This window comes from Ranitomeya variabilis, chromosome 4 (assembly GCF_051348905.1).
Source record: "Ranitomeya variabilis isolate aRanVar5 chromosome 4, aRanVar5.hap1, whole genome shotgun sequence".
NCBI lineage: Eukaryota > Metazoa > Chordata > Amphibia > Anura > Dendrobatidae > Ranitomeya > Ranitomeya variabilis.
The window spans coordinates 37,012,234-37,033,682 of record NC_135235.1 but is presented as its reverse complement, the minus strand read 5'-3'; the positions used below and the strand labels follow the sequence as shown (position 1 = coordinate 37,033,682).

At 48.3% G+C, this 21,449-nt stretch overlaps 1 protein-coding gene across 2 annotated transcripts; it reads left to right on the top strand.

Annotated features, from left to right (window-relative positions):
- The first annotated feature begins 608 nt into the window (after window positions 1-608).
- On the top strand, window positions 609-14,897 carry SLC25A28 (solute carrier family 25 member 28). 2 transcript variants are annotated; one of them, XM_077258357.1, is made up of 4 exons: window positions 609-1,038; window positions 6,643-6,871; window positions 10,699-10,755; window positions 13,003-14,897. In XM_077258357.1, the coding sequence occupies exons 1-4, from the start codon at window positions 751-753 to the stop codon at window positions 13,515-13,517; spliced, it is 1,089 nt and encodes a 362-aa protein (XP_077114472.1). In that variant the 5' UTR covers window positions 609-750; the 3' UTR covers window positions 13,518-14,897. The 2 variants fall into 2 exon arrangements, with proteins under 2 accessions (XP_077114472.1, XP_077114473.1); XM_077258358.1 differs by lacking the exons at window positions 609-1,038; window positions 6,643-6,871 and adding an exon at window positions 6,914-7,803.
- Window positions 14,898-21,449: the final 6,552 nt, after the last annotated feature.

The window sequence follows — 21,449 nt, the reverse complement described above, 5'->3', positions numbered from 1 at the left end:
AGGTGGACATTATACCAGGAAGGAGCCAATGATGGAGGGCATTATACCAGGAAGGGGCCAATGATGGAGGTCATTATACCAGGATGGATGGATTATACCAGGAAGGGTATAGTGTCATTCTGAAAAATAAAAAAAGTTCTGGCTCTTGAAAAAAGGTGAGAAAAAAACAAAGTGCAAAAAATGAAAACTGTCTGCATCCTGAAGGGGTTAAGCACGGATCTGATTTCCAGCCAATCAGCAGGCGTCTTTCCCACCATGCCCTTGCAGCCCTGACCTTGGTCCATTCTACAGTACCAGTACTCCCAGCACTCGGTCCCGCCCCCTCCCAGTGACAGACTACCAGACATGTGACCACTGACAACCACACGGGCAGAGAAACAAGAAAAAAATGGTTTAAAACTGACAGCCATCTCAGCCAATCACAGTTGTCCCCGCCACTTTTACCTTTTTAACCAATCAACAAGCAGTAAACAAATAGGGCGCTAAAGGGCGACGCGCCCAGCCAATGAATACTTGACTAGTGATGATTAGCATCAGCTTCGACAAATCCGTGTACAGAATATGCAACAGTGCCCGCCTTCCTTGCTGTGGCCAACCAATGGGCGCAGAGTGGGTGTGCGCGCGCTTTGAGGGGGGCCTCCCCGAGTTTGCGGGCGTTTCGGTGGCGCCACCACGGCTGTGTCGGGTCAGCAGCGGCGCTCGGGGGCCCTCAGCGGCGGCGGCCGGCGGGAGCTGCCCGTAGACTGTAACATGGAGCTGGAGGCCGTGCTGAAAGAACGAGGGGGCGCGACCGCCGGGGATCCCGCCCGGGTGCTGGAAGCTTGGGTGAAGCGTGGATGGCCGGCTGGTGGCGCAGACACCGAGCTCCTCGCTGCTGAGTCTCCGAGCATGGGCCGGCCCCGGGAGCTGAGCGCCAAGGGCGACGAGCTGGAGTACGAGGCGCTGCCGGAGGGCTCCACAGTCAGCACGCACATGCTGGCCGGGGCCGTGGCCGGGATCATGGAGCACTGCCTCATGTACCCTGTGGACTGCGTGAAGGTGAGAGCCGCGAGGGGAAGGGCCCACGTGTCCGCAGCAGGGGGCGGCCATCACTGCCTGCCGCTAGATCACTGCCTGCCGCTAGATCACTGCCTGCCGCTAGATCACTGCCTGCCGCTAGATCACTGCCTGCCGCTAGATCACTGCCTGCCGCTCAGCGGACCCTCCTCCTGTCGGAGCTGGGGGTCTGCCATGCTCCCGGTATCACAGCACTCCCGGCATCACAGCACCCCCGCCATCCCGGCATCACAGCACCCCCGCCATCCTAGTATTACACCCCCGGCATCACAGCACATCCCGGCATCACAGCACCCCCGCCATCCTAGTATTACACCCCCGGCATCACAGCACATCCCGGCATCACAGCACCCCCGCCATCCTAGTATTACACCCCCGGCATCACAGCACATCCCGGCATCACAGCACCCCCGCCATCCTAGTATTACACCCCCGGCATCACAGCACATCCCGGCATCACAGCACCCCCGCCATCCTAGTATTACACCCCCGGCATCACAGCACATCCCGGCATCACAGCACCCCCGCCATCCTGGTATCACAGCACATCCCAGCATCACAGCACATCCCGGCATCACAGCACCCCCGCCATCCTGGTATTACAACCCCCGGTATCACAGCACATCCCGGTATCACAGCACATCCCGGCATCACAGCACCCCCGCCATCCTAGTATCACAGCACCCCCGCCATCCAAGTATTACAACCCCCGCCATCCCGGTACAGCACTCCCATCATCCTAACATTACACCCCCTCCTTCCCGGTACAGCACTCCTATCATCCCGGTATTACACCCCTGGTATCCCGGTACATCACTCCCATCATCCTAGTATTACACCCCCATCATCCCTGTACAGCACTCCCATCATCCCGGTATTACACCCCCGCCATCCCGGTACATCACTCCCATCATGATACTATTACACCCCTGCCATCCCGGTACATCACTCCCATCATCCTGTTATTACAACCCCCATCATCCCGGTGCACCACTCCCATCATCCCGGTATTACACCCCCGCCATCCCGATACAGCACTCCCATCATCCTGTTATTACACCCCTATCATCCCTGTACAGCACTCCCATCATCCCGGTATTACACCCCCGCCATCCCAGTACAGCACTCCCATCATCCCGGTATTACACCCCCGCCATCCCGGTACAGCACTCCCATCATCCCGGTATTACACCCCCGCAATCCCGGTACACCACTCCCAACATCCCGGTATTACACCCCCCGCCATCCCGTTACAGCACTCCCATCATCCTGTTATTACACCCCCATCATCCCGGTACAGCACTCCCATCATCCCGGTATTACACCCCCGCCATCCCGGTACAGCACTCCCATCATCCCGGTATTACACCCCCGCCGTCCCGGTACAGCACTCCCATCATCCTAGTATTACACCCCCGCCATCCCGGTACAGCACTCCCATCATCCCGGTATTACACCCCCGCCATCCCGATACAGCACTCCCATCATCCCGGTATTACACCGCCGCCATCCCGGTACAGCACTCCCATCATCCCGGTATTACACCCCTGCCATCCCGGTACAGCACTCCCATCATCCCGGTATTACACCCCCGCCTTCCCGGTACATCACTCTCATCATCCTGTTATTACACCCCATCATCCCGGTACAGCACTCCCATCATCCCGGTATTACACCCCCGCCATCCCGGTACATCACTCTCATCATCCTGTTATTACACCCCATCATCCCGGTACAGCACTCCCATCATCCCGGTATTACACCCCCGCCATCCTGGTACATCACTCCCATCATCCTGTTATTACACCCCCGCCATCCTGGTATTACAGCTATTACAATACATCCCGGTGTCACAGCACCCTCGGTCATTCCGGTATTGCACAAGAAATTGACATTCTACTGTCTGGAAAGACGCGCCGCATGTCTGTTTCCGCGAGTGATCCATGGGCGTCTGTGGACACATAGTGGGCATCTGGTTTCTTGAAATCCCGTTCACTGTGCTGTAACATCTGGATGTTGCTGGTTTGATGCATACGTGCACAGAGTCCTACCCCCTCAGCAACTCCAGATCGTGTGCACATACCCTCAGTGAATGGGAACGCTCCTCAAAACCCATACTTTTATTTTAATGTGCACCTCCGGATGGTTTACTACAATGTATCAGTGAGGATCGCCCGGGCCTGCAGGTACCATTGTGGCCGGTGATGAGTGGATGTCTCTATTCAGTGACCGCAGGCGGAGATCTTGGTCAGAGGTGGAAATGCAGAGTGAGAGTCGCAGAACTGTGAAATGCGTCGGTCACTCGGACGGTACATTTTATACTTTTCGGGGTCCGGATTTCCTGTTGTTGCTGGAAACATCAGAGATCCGACAGGTATTGCAGATCGGCACCAAATACAACCGCCTCTTCCCCTGCAGCAATGGCAAATTAACAAATGCGCATTGTATGAGGCTGCGCCTGCTTATGTAGGGGGAGCTGCTGGAGGGGAGACGTCTGCATTTCTTTAGAGGCGAAGCTTCTGGGCACCAATGCAAAGCGTGTAACCAGGTGCCGGCTATCAATTCTCTACTGGAATCAGAGGAAGTAGTCGCCTCCAGAAGAGCCAGGGCCTGGGGGCAGCTGCTATCTCTGTAGTCGCCACCTTGTGTTATCTGGTGCCCACCTTTTGGCCTTGTCACTAAGGCTACATTTTCCCAGAGGAGAGTTATGGATGTGGCCGTATCTTTCCCTTTTAGACCCCTTTAATCAGAGGAGGGGATCACACAAGTCCTGCCAAATCCAAGTCACGGACGGGCCGGCAGCTCTCTGAACCCGAGCGTGACTGCTTCATGTATCTCCATGCAGCTGTCGCGCTCAGGTGGGGAGAGCCGCTGGCCCGTCCATGCACCGCGCTCTGATTTATATGGCTGACTGCACCCTTAGACTGTTTATAAAGACGCACCCCCATATTGCTTGGCGGCCATCTTTCCCAGGCAGCTACAAGTGACAGCGTGCCCATAGTGTCAGTACGAGGCGGTGGCCTCCTGGTCTCAGGCCACATCCTGCACGGGTTGGCAGGGTGTGTAGAATCTGCTGGCACTGCCCTGTTTGTGTGCTGCACCTCTGGCTGGCACCCATGTGGGTGTGCGGCACGCCCATCACCATCTTGTAAAGCTCTCTGGGTGCTGCCAGCAGGAGACTCTGTGTTTGTGCCATCATTATAGCGTTAAGTAATTAGTCCGCGGGCACGATCACTGTTAATTTTCATGATAAACCGGTTTGGCGTTTGCACGCAGAGTAAAAGCAGCGGGTAACCGGATCCCAGCACTAATCTGAACAAATGTGTGAGCTTTACTGGGAAACGATACTGGGAAAGCTGCACACAATGAGGGCGATTATAGTGAAGCTGCAGCCGGTGCCAACCGGGGGCAGAAGGGAAGCGGCAAGTGTGAGAAAGTCAGGCGTAAAGATCTGCCATCCCTGTGCAGAAATGGGCATGCCTGCATCTGGGAAAGCTGGGTGACCACCAATGTGACTGCCACACTGGGGGGGTATGTCCTGTAACTCTGGGTACCGCTGCTCTTAAAGGGGCTCATTATTTGCCTCTCGCATGTCACTGCATCGTAACGGGACATCTGTGGAAGTATTTGCCCCCTGATGTTTATCGGTGTGATCTGTTCCATGGCGTGATACATTGGATTGCTATCCGATGGCATGTCACTAGGATGTGACCTCGCTTACTGACTGCTGGGGGTCCGTTCTCTGGGACCCCCAATCCTGAGAACGACCTGTCATCTTCACAGCATTGCCAGGAGCTGCAGCAGGCCCTATACATTCAGCAACAGGTGTCTCCATAGGAAGAACTGAAGGTGACCCAACGCCGCTCGCCCTTGATTGCTATCTCCAGCATGTGGTGATGGGGTCAGATCTCTTAGAGGGGTTGTCTACCATTTGGGGATCTTTTTTTTTTTTTTTTTTTTTTTTTTTTTCATGAATGCATTTATTTTGAGGTAGAAATAATTTTAATTACAAATGTTGCAGCTTTTGTTTTCTATAATCTCTGATACTATCTATTGCTCGCTTCAGTAAGGGATAACCAAGAATACATCGGTGGGTTCAGACTTATGGGAGAGTTTGTAACTTTAATATATCTTTTTCTGAGCTCCTGGCTGCAGATTTATGACCACAGACAAAATTAAAAAGGTTGTCCGGGACTTTAGCATTGATGATTTATTCTTAGAATAGGTCATCAATGATCGTTGGGGGTGCAACGCCCGTCACACCGGCGATCATCTCTTCCCAGTGTCAGTGGTGGCCGTAACTGCTCAGTCTCGATTACATCAGCACTGTAACGCACCATGCAGATAGCTGGCGTGTGGTGGGCACACAGCTGTATGGGGCGTTACGGTGCAGATATCAGCTGGCGTGTGATGGGCACACAGCTGTATGGGGTGTTACGGTGCAGATATCAGCTGGCGTGTGATGGGCACACAGCTGTATGGGGTGTTACGGTGCAGATATCAGCTGGCGTGTGGTGGGCACACAGCTGTATGGGGCGTTACAGTGCAGATATCGGAGCTGGCGTGTGATGGGCACACATCTGTATGGAGGGTTACAGTGCAGATATCGGAGCTGGCGTGTGATGGGCACACATCTGTATGGAGGGTTACGGTGCAGATATCGGAGCTGGCGTGTGATGGGCACAGCTGTATGGGGCGTTACGGTGCAGAGATCGGAGCTGGCGTGTGGTGGGCACACAGCTGTATGGGGCGTTACGGTGCAGAGATCGGAGCTGGCGTGTGGTGGGCACACAGCTGTATGGAGCGTTACGGTGCAGAGATCGGAGCTGGCGTGTGGTGGGCACACAGCTGTATGGAGCGTTACGGTGCAGATATCAGCTGGCGTGTGGTGGGCACAGTTGTATGGAGGGTTACGGTGCAGATATCGGAGCTGGCGTGTGGTGGGCACACAGCTGTATGGGGCGTTACGGTGCAGATATCAGAGCTGGCGTGTGGTGGGCACACAGCTGTATGGAGCGTTACGGTGCAGAGATCGGAGCTGGCGTGTGGTGGGCACACAGCTGTATGGAGCGTTACGGTGCAGATATCAGCTGGCGTGTGGTGGGCACAGCTGTATGGGGTGTTACGGTGCAGATATCAGGGCTGGCGTGTGGTGGGCACACAGCTGTATGGAGCGTTACGGTGCAGAGATCAGAGCTGGCGTGTGGTGGGCACACAGCTGTATGGAGCGTTACGGTGCAGAGATCAGAGCTGGCGTGTGGTGGGCACACAGCTGTATGGGGCGTTACGGTGCAGAGATCAGAGCTGGCCCTCATTTTTTGTATAAAACTAAACCAATAACTTTATCATGTGCCCTAAACATCTTTGTAAGTGGAGAGTCACTGCTGTAGTTTTGACAGGTAACAGTAAAACTATGGCAGAGCTACACAGGTGGCAGGGTGGTGTTGGGCAGGAGCTGGGTGTGGGTGCCGGTGTTAGAGCTGAAATTTTGACATTCACTTTATGATACATATATCTAATAGATGGCGATATTGCAGGAAGCGTGTAGCTGGGGATTGGTTATAACTTTCTCTCTTTTTGTTGCAGACCCGCATGCAGAGCCTACAGCCGGATCCCGCCGCACGCTACCGCAACGTCATGGAGGCCTTATCCAAAATCATCCGCACAGAAGGATTCTGGAGGCCGATGCGAGGAATGAATGTTACAGCCACAGGCGCTGGCCCCGCCCACGCTCTCTATTTTGCCTGCTACGAAAAACTAAAAAAGACTCTGAGTGATGTTATCCGCCCCGGGGGGAATAGCCATATAGCTAATGGTATTGATGATTCCTGTCCTGCATAATGCTCAGCAGTTGTGCTTTTTTTTTTTTTTTTTTTACCATTTTTTTTTTTTTTTCCTAAAATTTGTATCCCTGTTACTGGAGACTTTGTACAGAGGATCTCATATCTGCAACTTTCCGTAATCCGTGCCACGTAGCCTAACCTGCCCTCTTAGTCGTAGTAGGAGTTGTCCGTTATGTAGTTGAGCCGTGGAAGTGGAACGCTGGTTAATTTTTCATCTTGAGTGTGTCCAAAGTTCACGTGGCCGAGTGTCTAATGAACATTAACCCCCCGGGTGGTGTAATCACAAGACTGTCGTGTTGTAAGGAGCTGCAGCGAGCTCGGAGGTCGATCAATGACTATATTGTTCCTTCGAAGCTCACGCTGATGTGACTTTACTGCTGCGCAGGATCCGTTAGCGGCACCAGGCGGAGGGCGCTCACACACACGGCTCCGCATAGCTGCTCTGACTGTGTTCTGCAGAGCGGTGCTGTGGCATGAGACATGGACGTGTGTGGGCGCTGGTCATCGGTCACCCTGCTCGTTGTAATGGCGCACGAGTCCATGCCGGAGTGCATCTTTTTTCTGTGTCACATAAGGGTCCCAGGTTTCAGGAAAAAGTTAAAAATAATTAACCAGGAAATGTAGCGTTTTATAGTACGGGATTTGGGAGAATTGAATTTGTTTTATTGCAAAAGGAGTTTTGCAAGGAAAGTGTTTTTTATCCCCATCATCTGTTAAAAACAAAAACCAAACACACTCTGACATACTCACCCTCTGCTGCTCCCAGTCATTGACCTGCCGTGTGTCGGCTAACTGCACGTCACCGCTGAGCCGAATAATGACTGCAGTCATGGTGTCACCTCTGCAGTTCCTCAACAAACACTGGGCCCATATCGGGCAGGAGGCATTGTTGGAGCAGTGTGGGGTGAGTGTAACGGAGGTTTTTTTTTGTTTTTTTTTTTCATCTGGAATATTAAAACGCATTTTCTTGGAAAACTCTTTAGTGTATGTTCACCTTTGAGATCCATCATGGATTTTATATCAAGATAGAATTTTCTATACCCTATACCAGGGGTTCTGAGTGGATAGTATTAGTGATGAGCAAATATACTCGTTGCTCAGGTTTTCCCGGGCACGTATTTATGACTGCTCGGAGATTTGGTTTTCCTCCCAGCAGCTGAATGATTTGCGGCTACTAGACAGCTTGATTAAATGTGGGGATTCCCTAGCAACCAGGCAACCTACACATGTACTCAGCCTGGCTAGTAGCTGTAAATCATTCAGCTGCCGTGATGAAAACTAAATCTCTGAACACTAACAAATACTCAGAGATCTCCCAAGCAACGAGTATATTCGCTCATCACTAGATAGTATGCATTGTCAATCTGTTCTTGATTCAGTGGGGTATAAGGGCACTCCTGCTTGACCCCAAATGTTAGTTTCCTTTTTTAAATAATGTGCTTTTCTTACTTAACCTGCACTGATTGGTAGTGACATCATGTCTTACAGGGGGCCTCCTGTTGTAAAGTGATGGCGTATGATAATACTAATTTATGTGTCCTCCATAAAAAAAATTTTACTTTGCGTATCGCTGCTCCTGGCAGGGTGGCTGCTGCCATGTGGAGGTGGCTGCTCCTGGCAGGGGTGGCTGCTGCCATGTGGAGGTGGCTGCTCCTGGCAGGGGTGGCTGCTGCCATGTGGAGGTGGCTGCTCCTGGCAGGGGTGGCTGCTGCCATGTGGAGGTGGCTGCTCCTGGCAGGGGTGGCTGCTGCCATGTGGAGGTGGCTGCTCCTGGCGGGGGTGGCTGCTGCCATATGGAGGTGGCTGCTCCTGGCGGGGGTGGCTGCTGCCATATGGAGGTGGCTGCTCCTGGCAGGGGTGGCTGCTGCTTCTGTATCATGGGGGTGGCTGCTGTATGGGGTGATGGCTTCTGTTTGGGGTTCTGCAGCCAACCCTATTCATGCAGTTACTGTGCAAGAAAGTGTCACAGCGTCTTTATTTTCAGGTTATGTGGTTGTAGCAGTCAAATCACAACCGACCATAATGTGATGGTTATCCTAGCGCTGTACTATGGCGGGCGTCCACCTTACAGGACCCGCTCTTCAGCTGTATCTTTGAATGCTAAGTTTCTCCTCCAGCAGCAAAATTGTCTATACAGGCAGAGGCAGACCTCATCAGAGCTGGTGTCCAGTTAAGGTTTTTTGTTTTTTTTTCCACCATAGGTGATAAAATCCTATCTATTGGAAAGGTGATAAATGTTTCGTTGGTGGGAACCCACAGATCCCTTTATGGGGATAGCCTTATCATTGTGAATGGAGGATCAGCGAGCACACAGCTCTCCATCCAACTTCAGCATGTATAGGGGCATTGGCCTCTGGCTTAGTGATCTGTAGGACTCCCAGCTATGACCATCGCTGGATAGATAATTAGTATAATTGCTAGTAAGAATATGAATAACTGACCATTTTAGATCAACCAGTACTAAGGAAATGCTGGAATATCTGTGTCTGGGTGTGAGTGCAGGGGTAAGTGAGAATGTCAGGGGGATATGTGTTCCTATTATTGATATTTAGGGGTGCATGGCCCATTCATGAGGATTGTAGAAATATTGGAGGGTATTTGAGCCTCTGCATTTCCAAAACTAAATCTACAGAGTAATTTGCTGCTTTAGATTTTCTGCCGGTTAGGGAGTCTGCCGCAGAGATCTGCATCATGTTGCATGCTACGTTGGATGCACTATATGGCGGCTATAGGGCCTATGGATCCCTCATACCGTTCCACTCAGCTGCCGTGTACTAGAGGGGCCGCTCTATTTCAGTGCATGTATGTTCTGGAAGATGTAATATTTAGTCTTACTGCAGGAAGAAAACAGTGCTGTCCGTAAATGTCTTATTGTCGAATTCTGTAATTCTATAGGAAGAGGACATGATGGCACTCCCCATCAGTGCGAGATGAGTAAGGCAACATTGGAGCTTTCTGGGCGCCGCTCACATCCGTGTTTTAAGTTTGTGCCGCCAATGCCGTTATGACCCTGTGCACAATGTGCGTGGGGTTATAACGTTATTGGACTTGGATCATTTCCGATGTGGAAGCAAGCGGCGCCGGGTAACCCCCCCCCCCCCCCCTTTTAGATTCAGACAAAAATTCTGAAATGGTGATCAAAGGTGAATTCACACTCGGACTGACCCCCACTTAAGAAATGCACGTCTTATAATGAATGGTATAACATAAGTGAAAGCCCTTAATGCCGGCTGTTGGCCATTAAACCTAGTGATGACCAATGCCTTGTACCAGCTTACCACCAGGATAGGACGCCTCCAGTTCTATAAAATGTTTGGCTGTCGGGGTCTGTACAGTGAGACCCCCACCGCCGTCACTACCTTTGAGAATGAAAGTCTTGCATTTCTGCGTTTTTTTTTTCTATATGTGGTATCAAACTGACACAAAGATGCTGGGAGAGTCCACTAAAGACTATTAACCCCACCGGATACCTGTGACCTCTGGCTTTTATGTGGCTGGAGATGGTTCCTTTCTGGAAGCTAATATGGTACCAGGCATTGTTTTGTAGGTCCCTTCCGTATGGAGAGTGCCCCTGGCAGCCACATATAAATGTGTATTATTCATAGATTGAGGGATGCCATACTTTAAGGGTATTTGCTTCCAACTCCTCCGTAGATCCTCGAGGGCTGGGCTTAGAGTGCATTGCTCTTGTGTGATTGGACGACAGATTAGGGTGATCACAGCTAGCAGTTCCCCTGATGAGTTTAACCCTTTGCTGTGACGCCGCTCTCCCTCACTTGATGCAGTTTTTGTCTTCCAGGGGCCGCAGGATGTGTAGCGACACTGTTGCACGATGCAGCTATGAATCCGGCAGAAGGTGAGAAGTTAGTGCACCCGGCGGCTGCAGCGCTGAGTGTAGCATGTACAATCCCGGTCTATGCCACAGGCAAGGGGCTACTGGCCCCCGATTATTTCTACTATGTGTATCAGAATCTCTATAAGCACTATGGGACCATATAGCCCAAGGTCCGGTCCACCTTCCCCTGATACAGAGCCATGCTGGAATCTCCTACAGTCTGAATGTGTCCTTTTCCGTAATGATATCGCCCCGGTTGCAAGCAGGCCTGTCTACACTGACATCATGTGTGAACAGCTCTCATCTTCACCGCACATTTCTCCTGGAAACCCTCTGTGCTGCTGGGGGAGTTTTCCTTCTGCTCAAAGACTCAGTCTCCCTATTTTTATTGATTGTAGTCTTATTAATGACTCCCTCCTCCATAACATGATCTCAGAGCTACACAGATCACAGCACCATAATAGCAGGCATGTCCATTCTCTGAAATGCTCTGTGCTGCTGGTAGATTCTTCCACAGGCCTCACTTCGTTAAAGGGAATTTGTCATCAAAATAAACTATTGATAAATCAGTTTTTTAGGTTAAATGGTTTTAAAGGGTTTTTATTTTTTTTCAGTTCAGAGCGCTGTCTAGACTAGAGGAAAAAGAGAAAACACAGAAATTTTGCAATTTGCCACACTGCTCTCTAGTGCTACTTCTAGACTTATACTTCCTGTCCTGTACAGAAGATTTTTTAGCAGTCTGTCATTAGACATGATTACAATGAGAATACCTCTATACACAGGACATAACACAGGATCCACCATTTACAGTAGGTAATATCACAGCTCACCTCCTCCTGTACAATGACTGATAACATCTCTATATACAGTGGATAACACAGGATCCACCATACACAATAGGTGATGTCATAGCTCACCTCCTCCTCCTGTACAATGACTGATAACACCTCTATATACAGGTACAGTAGATAACACAGGATCCACCATTCACAATAGATGTCACAGCTCACCTCCTCCTCCTGTACAATGACTGATAACCGGATCCACCATTCACAATAGGTGATGTCACAGCTCACCACCTCCTCCTGTACAATGACTGAAATCTACTGTATATAGAGGTGTTATCAGTCATTGTACAGGAGGAGGTGGTGAGCTGTGACATCACCTATTGTGAATGGTGGATCCGGTTATCAGTCATTGTACAGGAGGAGGAGGTGAGCTGTGACATCTATTGTGAATGGTGGATCCCGTGTTATCTACTGTATATAGAGGTGTTAACACGGGATCCACCATACACAATAGGTGATGTCACAGCTCACCTCCTCCTCCTGTACAATGACTGATAACCGGATCCACCATTCACAATAGGTGATGTCACCGCTCACCACCTCCTCCTGTACAATGGCTGATGTCACCTCTATATACAGAAGATAACACAGGATCCACCATTCCCAATAGGTGATGTCACAGCTCACCTCTCCCTTCATAATGACATTTAGCCAGATTGCACATGGTTACATAAGACTTCTATACAAACAAATAGGATCTGAGTCTATTGTGCATAATGACAGTATGAAAAGCAGGAAGTATTAGTTTAGTATTTGGCCTAGTGGTGAGTGTGTAAATTGCAAGATTTTTGTTTAATATTAGAAATACAAAAAACTACTTAAAACCTATAAGGGTATGTGCAGACCATCAGTAAACTCTGTGGGTTGGACGCTGCATACGTGATCAGCATCCAGATGTTACAGCATAGTGGATGGGATTTCCCGTACACAGGCTTAAGGAAAAAGTTGAGGCTGTTCCTGCAGGCAATTCAGCTGCTCCATATCAACAGAGCAGCTCTTTCTCTTCTGAGTTGCCCTGTTGACGGGGCGAGACTGCCAGCAGTTAAGCAATAGGCGAGCGACTCAATCAGCATGACGGTGGCAGTCACACTCTAGAGAGGAAGAGAAGCTGCTGCTCTGTCAACATAATGTCAGCAGAATCAGCGGGAGAGATCAGCCCCAGACACAACAGGAAGGTGTGTGGCAACTACCTGACTGATAGTCCTTAGGTCCGTAGTACAAAATGAATTATATAGTCCTGGAAAACTCTCTTAATGGGAATGTTTAAGATGGAGAATTTAATTTCTGAGACTTTTCTTCCATGGAAGGTGCAACCAGTGATTGTTTTCTAACTTTTTTTTTTTCTTCTTCTTCTTCACTTGGGCCCTGTCCGGATTTGGTGTTTGCCTCGCCCTCGGAATCCTTGTTCTGTTCTCCAAAGTGATCAAGCAGAGGATGCAGATGTACAATTCCCCGTACCGGCGAGTCACTGACTGTATGAGGGCGGTGTGGCGGAACGAGGGCGCTGGTGCCTTTTACCGAAGCTACACAACCCAACTGACTATGAACATCCCCTTCCAGGCCATACACTTCATGGCGTACGAGGTCCTGCAGGAGAAACTAAATCCTCACAGACAGTACAACCCGACCTCTCACATGGTCTCCGGGGCCTGTGCGGGAGCGGTGGCCGCCGCCGCCACCACACCACTGGACGTTTGTAAGACCTTGCTGAACACGCAGGAATCTCTGGCCTTGAACTCCCCAAGCGGACACATCACAGGCATGGCAAATGCCTTCAGGACGGTTTACCAAATAGGCGGCGTGACTGCCTACTTCCGAGGGGTTCAGGCCAGGGTCATCTATCAGATGCCTTCCACGGCCATCGCGTGGTCTGTGTACGAGTTCTTCAAATACATCATCACCAAGCGCCAGGAGGAAAGGAGGGCGAGCCGCTAACGAGCAGCACTACCAAAGCACACCATTCAGAGAAGCTCCGGGCACTGTTATTGAGATGTCCTCAGACTTTTTAATGTTTTATCCTACCTGTTCTTAGCATGAGGAGACCCCCTCTGTCCTCCACCTAATACAACGCGCAGAACAAACCAATAGAATGTCTCGTTCTTAACCAGTTTTGACCATCGATCTCTCGATTTGCGTCAACATGAATGTCAGCACCGAGCACCACCTTGGTTCGAGTGACCACCGTACACCATGGCTCCGGTTCGAGTGACCACCGTACACCATGGCTCGAGTGACCACCGTACACCATGGCTCCGGCTCCAGTGATCACCGTACACCATCACCTCATTGGCTTCACTTACTACTGTAGTGTCTAGGTCCAGAGTAAAATGCTGTTCGGACTTCTCCTATACATGTGCCAGGCTGGAAATGGCCCTTTTTGGTTTTAACTGGAGTTAGCGCCATCATCTCTGCACCGAACCGTGTGCATAAATATCTAGAAATGTCTGTTACAGCAGTAACCCAACGAGGCGCTTGGAAATCTTCCCGGAATCCTTGAGCTCAGTAACTTCTTACTAAAGTTTTCCAATTGTAGTGTCCTTAACAGAGTCACCAAGGCCGTTGTCATCACGCACATGATAAAGCACTTATTCCACTTTGGTGGCTAGAGACTCTTTTTTTTTTATTGTTTTTATTTTTTTTTTTCGTTAGGAGATTAATTTTTTGGCTAACTTACCTCCTGCAGCCATTTTTTTTTTTTAAGTTTTTTTTTTTTTTTTTTAATGATGTCTTCTCTGTTCCAAGTTTAAAGACGACCCCACAAGATGATCTAAAATGTCAGCAGAGGCCCCACTACGTGCTGCTATAATGCGCACCTTGGCAGTAGCGTGTCTCCTGGGAGTGTACGGACCAGGCCTTGTTCCTGCACATATCGAAGTATCGCAGGGAGGGTAGACATGTCTGTTTCCTGGAAGAGATGCCTTGTTTTGCTTACAGCAAATATGCCTATTTGACTTCTAATGACTCCTTAAACGATGCGCACACAGTCCCCCCTCCGTCATTTGCACATCTGATGACCATGGATGCGAGATGTCATCTGCTGTAGTCGTCTCCACGTAACCTGGGGTGGGGAATGTTTTAGTCTCCTCCGGACCTTTATTATTTTGCAGTCTGGGTTTTTTATTTATTTTGGTGTCTGTTCCATTTATCATTTCCCGCCTCGCGTTTTCTCTAGCAGTATATAACAGCATTAGGGGCTGCGGACGGATGTGTACTTTTGGATTCTGGGTCTGCTTCTCTTTACGATCTCATCCAAACCTGCTCTCTGACTATCCTGGTCCAAACGCACATTAAAAAAAATTTGAGACCATAAATAACTATTCTGGCTGTGTTTTTTTTTTTTTGTTTTGTTTTTTTATTAAATATCTGAAATTATTCATAGCAGGAAACCTGAGTTATTACCGGCCACGTAGTTGGTTCTCTGGGGGGTAGTTTCTACATACACACTTGGTCAAAATTGTTGGTACCCCTCTTAATGTCAGAAAAACCCACAATGGTCACAGAAATAACTTGAATCTGACAAAAGTAATAATAAATAAAAGATCTAATAATAATCTTTATTTTTATATATAGCGCTAACATATTCCGCAGCGCTTTACAGTTTGAAAATGAACAAATGAAAGTCAGACGTTGCTTTTCATCCATGCTTCCACAGAATTAAAACAACAAAAGTAAAACTCATGCAATAGGCCTGGACAGAAATGATGGCACCCTTAACTTAATATTTTGTTGCACAACCTTTTGAGGCAATCAAACAATTCCTGTAACTGTCAATGAGACTTCTGCACCTCTCGACAGGTATTTTGGCCGCTCCTCAAGAGCAAACTGCTCCAGTTGTCTCGTGTATGAAGGTTGCTTTTTCCAGACAGCATGTTTCAGCTCTTTCCAAAGAGGCTCGATAGGATTTAGGTCAGGGCTGAGACTGCCACTTAAGAATAGTCCAATGTTTTCCTCTTAGCCATTCTTGGTTGTTTTTACCTGTGTGTTTTGGGTCATTATTCTGTTGCAAGACCCATGACCTGCGACTGAGACCAAGCTTTCTGACACTGGGCAGCACATTTCTCTCTAGAATCCCTTGATAGTCTTGAGATTCCATTGCACCCTGCACAGATTCTAGACACCCTGTGCCAAATTAAGCAAAGCAGCCCCAGAACATAACAGAGCCTCCTCCATGTTTCACAGTAGGGACAGTGTTCTTTTCTTGATATGCTTCATTTTTCCATCTGTGAACATACAGCTGATGTGCCTTGCCAAAAAGTTACATTTTTGTCTCATCTGTCCATAGGACATTCTCCCAGAAGCTTTGTGGCTTGTCAACATGTAGTTTTGCAAATTCCAGTCTGGCTTTTTTATGATTTTTTTTCAACAATGGTGTCCTCCTTGGTCGTCCCAAGTCCACTTTGGCTCATACAACGACGGATGGTGCGATCTGACACTGATGTTCCTTGAGCTTGAAGTTCACCTTTAATCTGTTTAGAAGTTTTTCTGGGCTCCTTTGTTGCCATTTGTATTATCCATCTCTTTGATTTGTCACCAATGTTCCTCCTGCGGCCACGTCCAGGGAGGTCGGCTACAGTCCCATGGATCTAAAATTTGAGTAATATGTGCAACTGTAGTCACAGGAACATCAAGCTGCTTGGAGATGGTATTATAACTTTTACTTTTAACATGTTTGTCTATAATTTTCTTTCTAATCTCCTGAGACAAGTCTTTCCTTCGCTTCCTCTGGTCCATGTTGAGTGTGATACACACCATGTCACAGCACAGTGAGGATCTGTAGCCCTATATACAGGCCACTCACTGATTCCAGGATTGTAGACCCCTGTGATGCTAGATAGTGGACACACCGTGATCCCTTTTGTCACATTATTTTCAGGGGAACCATCATTTCTGTCCAGGCCTATTTCATGAGTTTTATTTTTTTAATTCTGTGGAAGCATGGCTGAAAAGCAATGTCTGACTTTCATTTGTTCATTGTCATAGATCTTTTATTTTATATTTTTGTCAGATTCAAGTTATTTCTGTGACCATTGTGGGTTTTTCTGTCATTAAACGAGGGGTACCAACAATTTTGACCACGTGTGTACATCCGTAGGACATGGTAAGCGGCAAGGAAGAGCATTGGTGGCTTCTGCTAATCACTTCAGACTGTGTATCAGATGGGAGTAATGCGGTCACGTTTTTACTACCAGACCCTCAAGTATGTGGTGAAGACCCCCAAGTGAGCCAAAGCCTACAGATGTACAGCGAGCGCTCCATACATTTCTATAGGTGTCCTTTTGGCCAAAGTCTACCTGGTGTGACCACTTTTTTTTTTTTTTAACTACATATTGCACAATTAAAGGGATTAATCAGACTCCTCACATATCGAATCAATCCTTAGCATAGGTCATCAATTTCAGGTTGTCGGGGGGGGGGAGGGTCTGACACCCTGTTCCAACACCTGTCGGCTGACTTCAGCTTTGGCAATGGCCAGATGAAGATGGAGGCTGGTGGGATCTGATGATATCATAGGTGTTATGATGTCACAACTAGAGTTGAGCGAATTTGATCGGGTCAAGCTATAGCGCTTGCCGAATAATCCGCAGCGGGAGCCTGGATACCTGGAGCGCTGCGGCTGGTCAGCTGTCCGGTGCCGCAGCTGCATGTGTTGCGGCTGTGCCACTGTGACAGCACATGCATGGACAGCCTGTGTGTTGGGCTCTCCATGCGTGTGCTGTGACTGTGACACAATTATGAGCTGGCTAATGGATTCTCAGTTACCTCATTCTGCTGCCAGCAACGTGCAAAAATTCAAAAGAGCCTGTAATATCACAATGGTGCAAATATTTTAATGAAACCCAATTGCAAAAATAATTTTTAGCCCCAAATAATGTATACCCTTTAAAATGTAGCACAATTTGTGCACTTTTCATAGCCACATAGAATGCCCGTGGGGTTGGTATTTTCACAGTCGCGGGCACGAGTAAATGGAGAGTGAAGAGGATTCCGCCTACAGAGCAGCAGGGGGCACTGTGGTGCAGTCTTTGGGATTCTGCGCTAGTCCCACATATGTCTGTGCTGCTGATCGCCGAGTCCTAAAGGGTTAATCATAGAAAACTGTCCTGATCCGGTCTGAAATATATAAGTGCTGCTTATAGACTGGGCACCTTACAAATTATCTGCTCCGATCACTCCCTACTGGAATATCAGCCATTATATAACCTACTAAAAGAGGCATCTATTTCTATTCAACTGGGCCGTCATTAATCGCACTGCAGAATGTGGTCGAGGAAGGTCTTGTGAAGTTTGGGACAGTTGGCGCACATGTCTGACCAACGGGTGAATTAAACCTTGCAGATGACATCAGGAGGTGCTGTGGTGAGAGCATGGGCTCCTTACTGATCCATGTGACGTTATAAAGGGGGATGTCTGTGACCTTCAAAGCTTCATATCTGCAGCCATTATATTTAGTGTACACCTACAAATGTTCCAAAATGCTACTTTGGCTATTTGGAACCTTATTGCTCATTGGATCATCTACAAAAGTTACCTCTGCCCCATTATATTGTTTGACGTGCTCCTGTCAATGAAAACCTGTTACCATGTTTGGCAATGTTTTGTTTGTTTTTTTCATATCACAAACAATCTGCGTTACAAATAAAAAAATAGAAATCTTGCAATTTTCACATCGGCAAAAGGGGCTTTTTCAGACTCTGACTTCTGGTTGTTTCAGGAAATAACACATGTACATTAGCAGCAATGACCAGGCTCTGACCCTAACTTTGGTATAGAAGCGACTAATGAGCGTGTGCAAAGGTAATTGTGGAGGAGATGAGCTGTGCCATCACCTATTGTGAATGGTGGATCCTGTGTTATCTACTGTATATAGAGGTGTTATCAGTCATACAGGAGGAGGAGGTGAGCTGTGACATCTATTGTGAATGGTGGATCCTGTGTTATCTACTGTATATAGAGGTGTTGTCAGTCATTGTACAGAAAGAGGAGGTGAGCTGTGACATCTATTGTGAATGGTGGATCCTGTGTTATCTACTGTATATAGAGGTGTTGTCAGTCATTGTACAGGAGGAGGTGAGCTGTGACATCAGCTATTGTGAATGGTGGATCCTGTTATCTACTGTATATAGAGGTGTCAGTCATTGTACAGGAGGAGGAGGTGAGCTGTGACATCACCTATTGGGAATGGTGGATCCTGTTATCTACTGTATATAGAGGTGTTGTCAGTAGTGTTGAGCATTCCGATGCTGCAAGTATCGGGTATCGGCCGATACTTGCTGTATCGGAATTCCGATACCGGGATTCCGATACTCTTGTGGTATCGGGTATCGCAACAACATTAATTTTAAAATGTGTAAAAGAGAGAATTAAAATAAAAAATATCGCTATACTCACCTCTCCGACGCAGCCGGGACTTCAGCGAGGGAACCGGCAGCGTTGTTTGTTTAAAATTCGCGCTATTACTTGGTTACGTGAATTCCCGGCTTGTGATTGGTCAGGTCGGCCACGTTGCCGGGACGCGGACCAATCACAGCAAGCCGTGACGAAATTACGTCACGGCTTGCTGTGATTGGTCCGCGTCCCGGCAATATGGCCGCCCTGACCAATCACAAGCCGTGACGTCACGGGAGGCTGGACACGCGCCCATTTTAAAATGAGCGCGTCCAGCCTCCCGGCTTGTGATTGGTTGACCGCGGCGCAACCAATCACAAGCCGTGACGTCACGGGAGGCTGGACACGCGCCCATTTTAAAATGAGCGCGTGTCCAGCCTCCCGTGACGTCACGGCTTGTGATTGGTCAGGGCGGCCATATTGCCGGGACGCGGACCAATCACAGCAAGCCGTGACGTAATTTCGTCACGGCTTGCTGTGATTGGTCCGCGTCCCGGCAACATGGCCGACCTGACCAATCACAAGCCGGGAATTCACGTAACCAAGTAATAGCGCGAATTTTAAACAAACAACGCTGCCGGTTCCCTCGCTGAAGTCCCGGCTGCGTCGGAGAGGTGAGTATAGCGATATTTTTTATTTTAATTCTTTCTTTTACACATTAATATGGTTCCCAGGGCCTGAAGGAGAGTTTCCTCTCCTTCAGACCCTGGGAACCATCAGGAATACCGTCCGATACATGAGTCCCATTGACTTGTATTGGTATCGGGTATCGGTATCGGATTGGATCCGATATTTTGCCGGTATCGGCCGATACTTTCCGATACCGATACTTTCAAGTATCGGACGGTATCGCTCAACACTAGTTGTCAGTCATTGTACAGAAAGAGGAGGTGAGCTGTGACATCTATTGTGAATGGTGGATCCTGTGTTATCTACTGTATATAGAGGTGTTGTCAGTCATTGTACAGGAGGAGGTGAGCTGTGACATCAGCTATTGTGAATGGTGGATCCTGTGTTATCTACTGTATATAGAGGTGTCAGTCATTGTACAGGAGGAGGAGGAGGTGAGCTGTGACATCACCTATTGTGAATGGTGGATCCTGTGTTATCTACTGTATATAGAGGTGTTATCAGTCATTGTACAGGAGAGGGAGGTGAGCTGTGACATCACCTATTGTGAATGGTGGATCCTTTGTTATCTACTGTATATAGAGGTGTTTTCAGTCATTGTACAGGAGGAGGAGGTGAGCTGTGCCATCACCTATTGTGATTTGTGAATCACGTTTTATATACTGTATATAGATGTGTTATCAGTCATTGTACAGAAGGAGGAGGTGAGCTGTGACATCACCTATTGTGAATGGTGGATCCTTTGTTATCTACTGTATATAGAGGTGTTATCAGTCATTGTACAGAAGGAGGAGGTGAGCTGTGACATCACCTATTGTGAATGGTGGATCCTGTGTTATCTACTGTATATAGAGGTGTTATCAGTCATTGTACAGGAGGAGGAGGTGAGCTGTGACATCACCTATGATGGATCCTGTTATCTACTGTATATAGAGCTGTTATCAGTCATTGTACAGGAGGAGGAAGTGAGCTGTGACATCACCTATGATGGATCCTGTGTTACCAGCTGTGTATAGAGGTGTTATGTCGTTGTAATCCTGCCTTTGCTCGTAAGGATGTACGAGTCTAAAAAAGCCTCAGTGGTCAGTGTGAAAATTGCAATAAAAAACAAAACTCAGCAGAGTAGGAGGAATGCTGAATAATATGGCACGGTGCATGGATAGCTCCAGACAGATTTCTCGGGTTTGATATGCAGAACAATAAGATTTTAGTCCACCAAACACTTTATCAATAAAAATAAAAGTTTTAACAATTTACAATTATTCTTTATTGCATTAAAACTGTGAAAGTATAAAATCCTGAGAGTGGATGTCCAGATATCGGGTCTATGTGTTTCGAGTAAACGCTCTTAATTATGATGTTACATGGCAGGAAGTGATGGCGCAAGGGGTGTCGATTATGGATTAATGTCACCCCATCGTTCATTATTGATGAGCATAAAGCTTTGTCTAACTAAAAAAAACAAACTTGATGCTGGAAACTATCGGCGAGCTGCTGCTACCAGATCTGGTGTTATCTGTCTCTAATACTTCAGTGCATAATGATGGCTCCTTGTGATGGGATCTGCTGACTATTTTATGTCTGTGAATAATGGAGAAAAATATCCCCTTATACAGAATTACACCCAGTCAGAGCCGGGCACTGACCGTGGGGCAGCAGGCAGGTGGGTGAGTGCGGCTCTAACCGTGGGTGCCGACAGGGATCTGACATCATATCAGTGGGCCCAAATCAGCTCTACGAGACATCGGAAGGCATGAGCGAGAATCAACCTTAACCAAAACTAGCAGAGGTGGTTTTTTTTTCTGGACAACTGAGGAATGACTTCAGTCCTGGAAATGACAAGTGCCGACA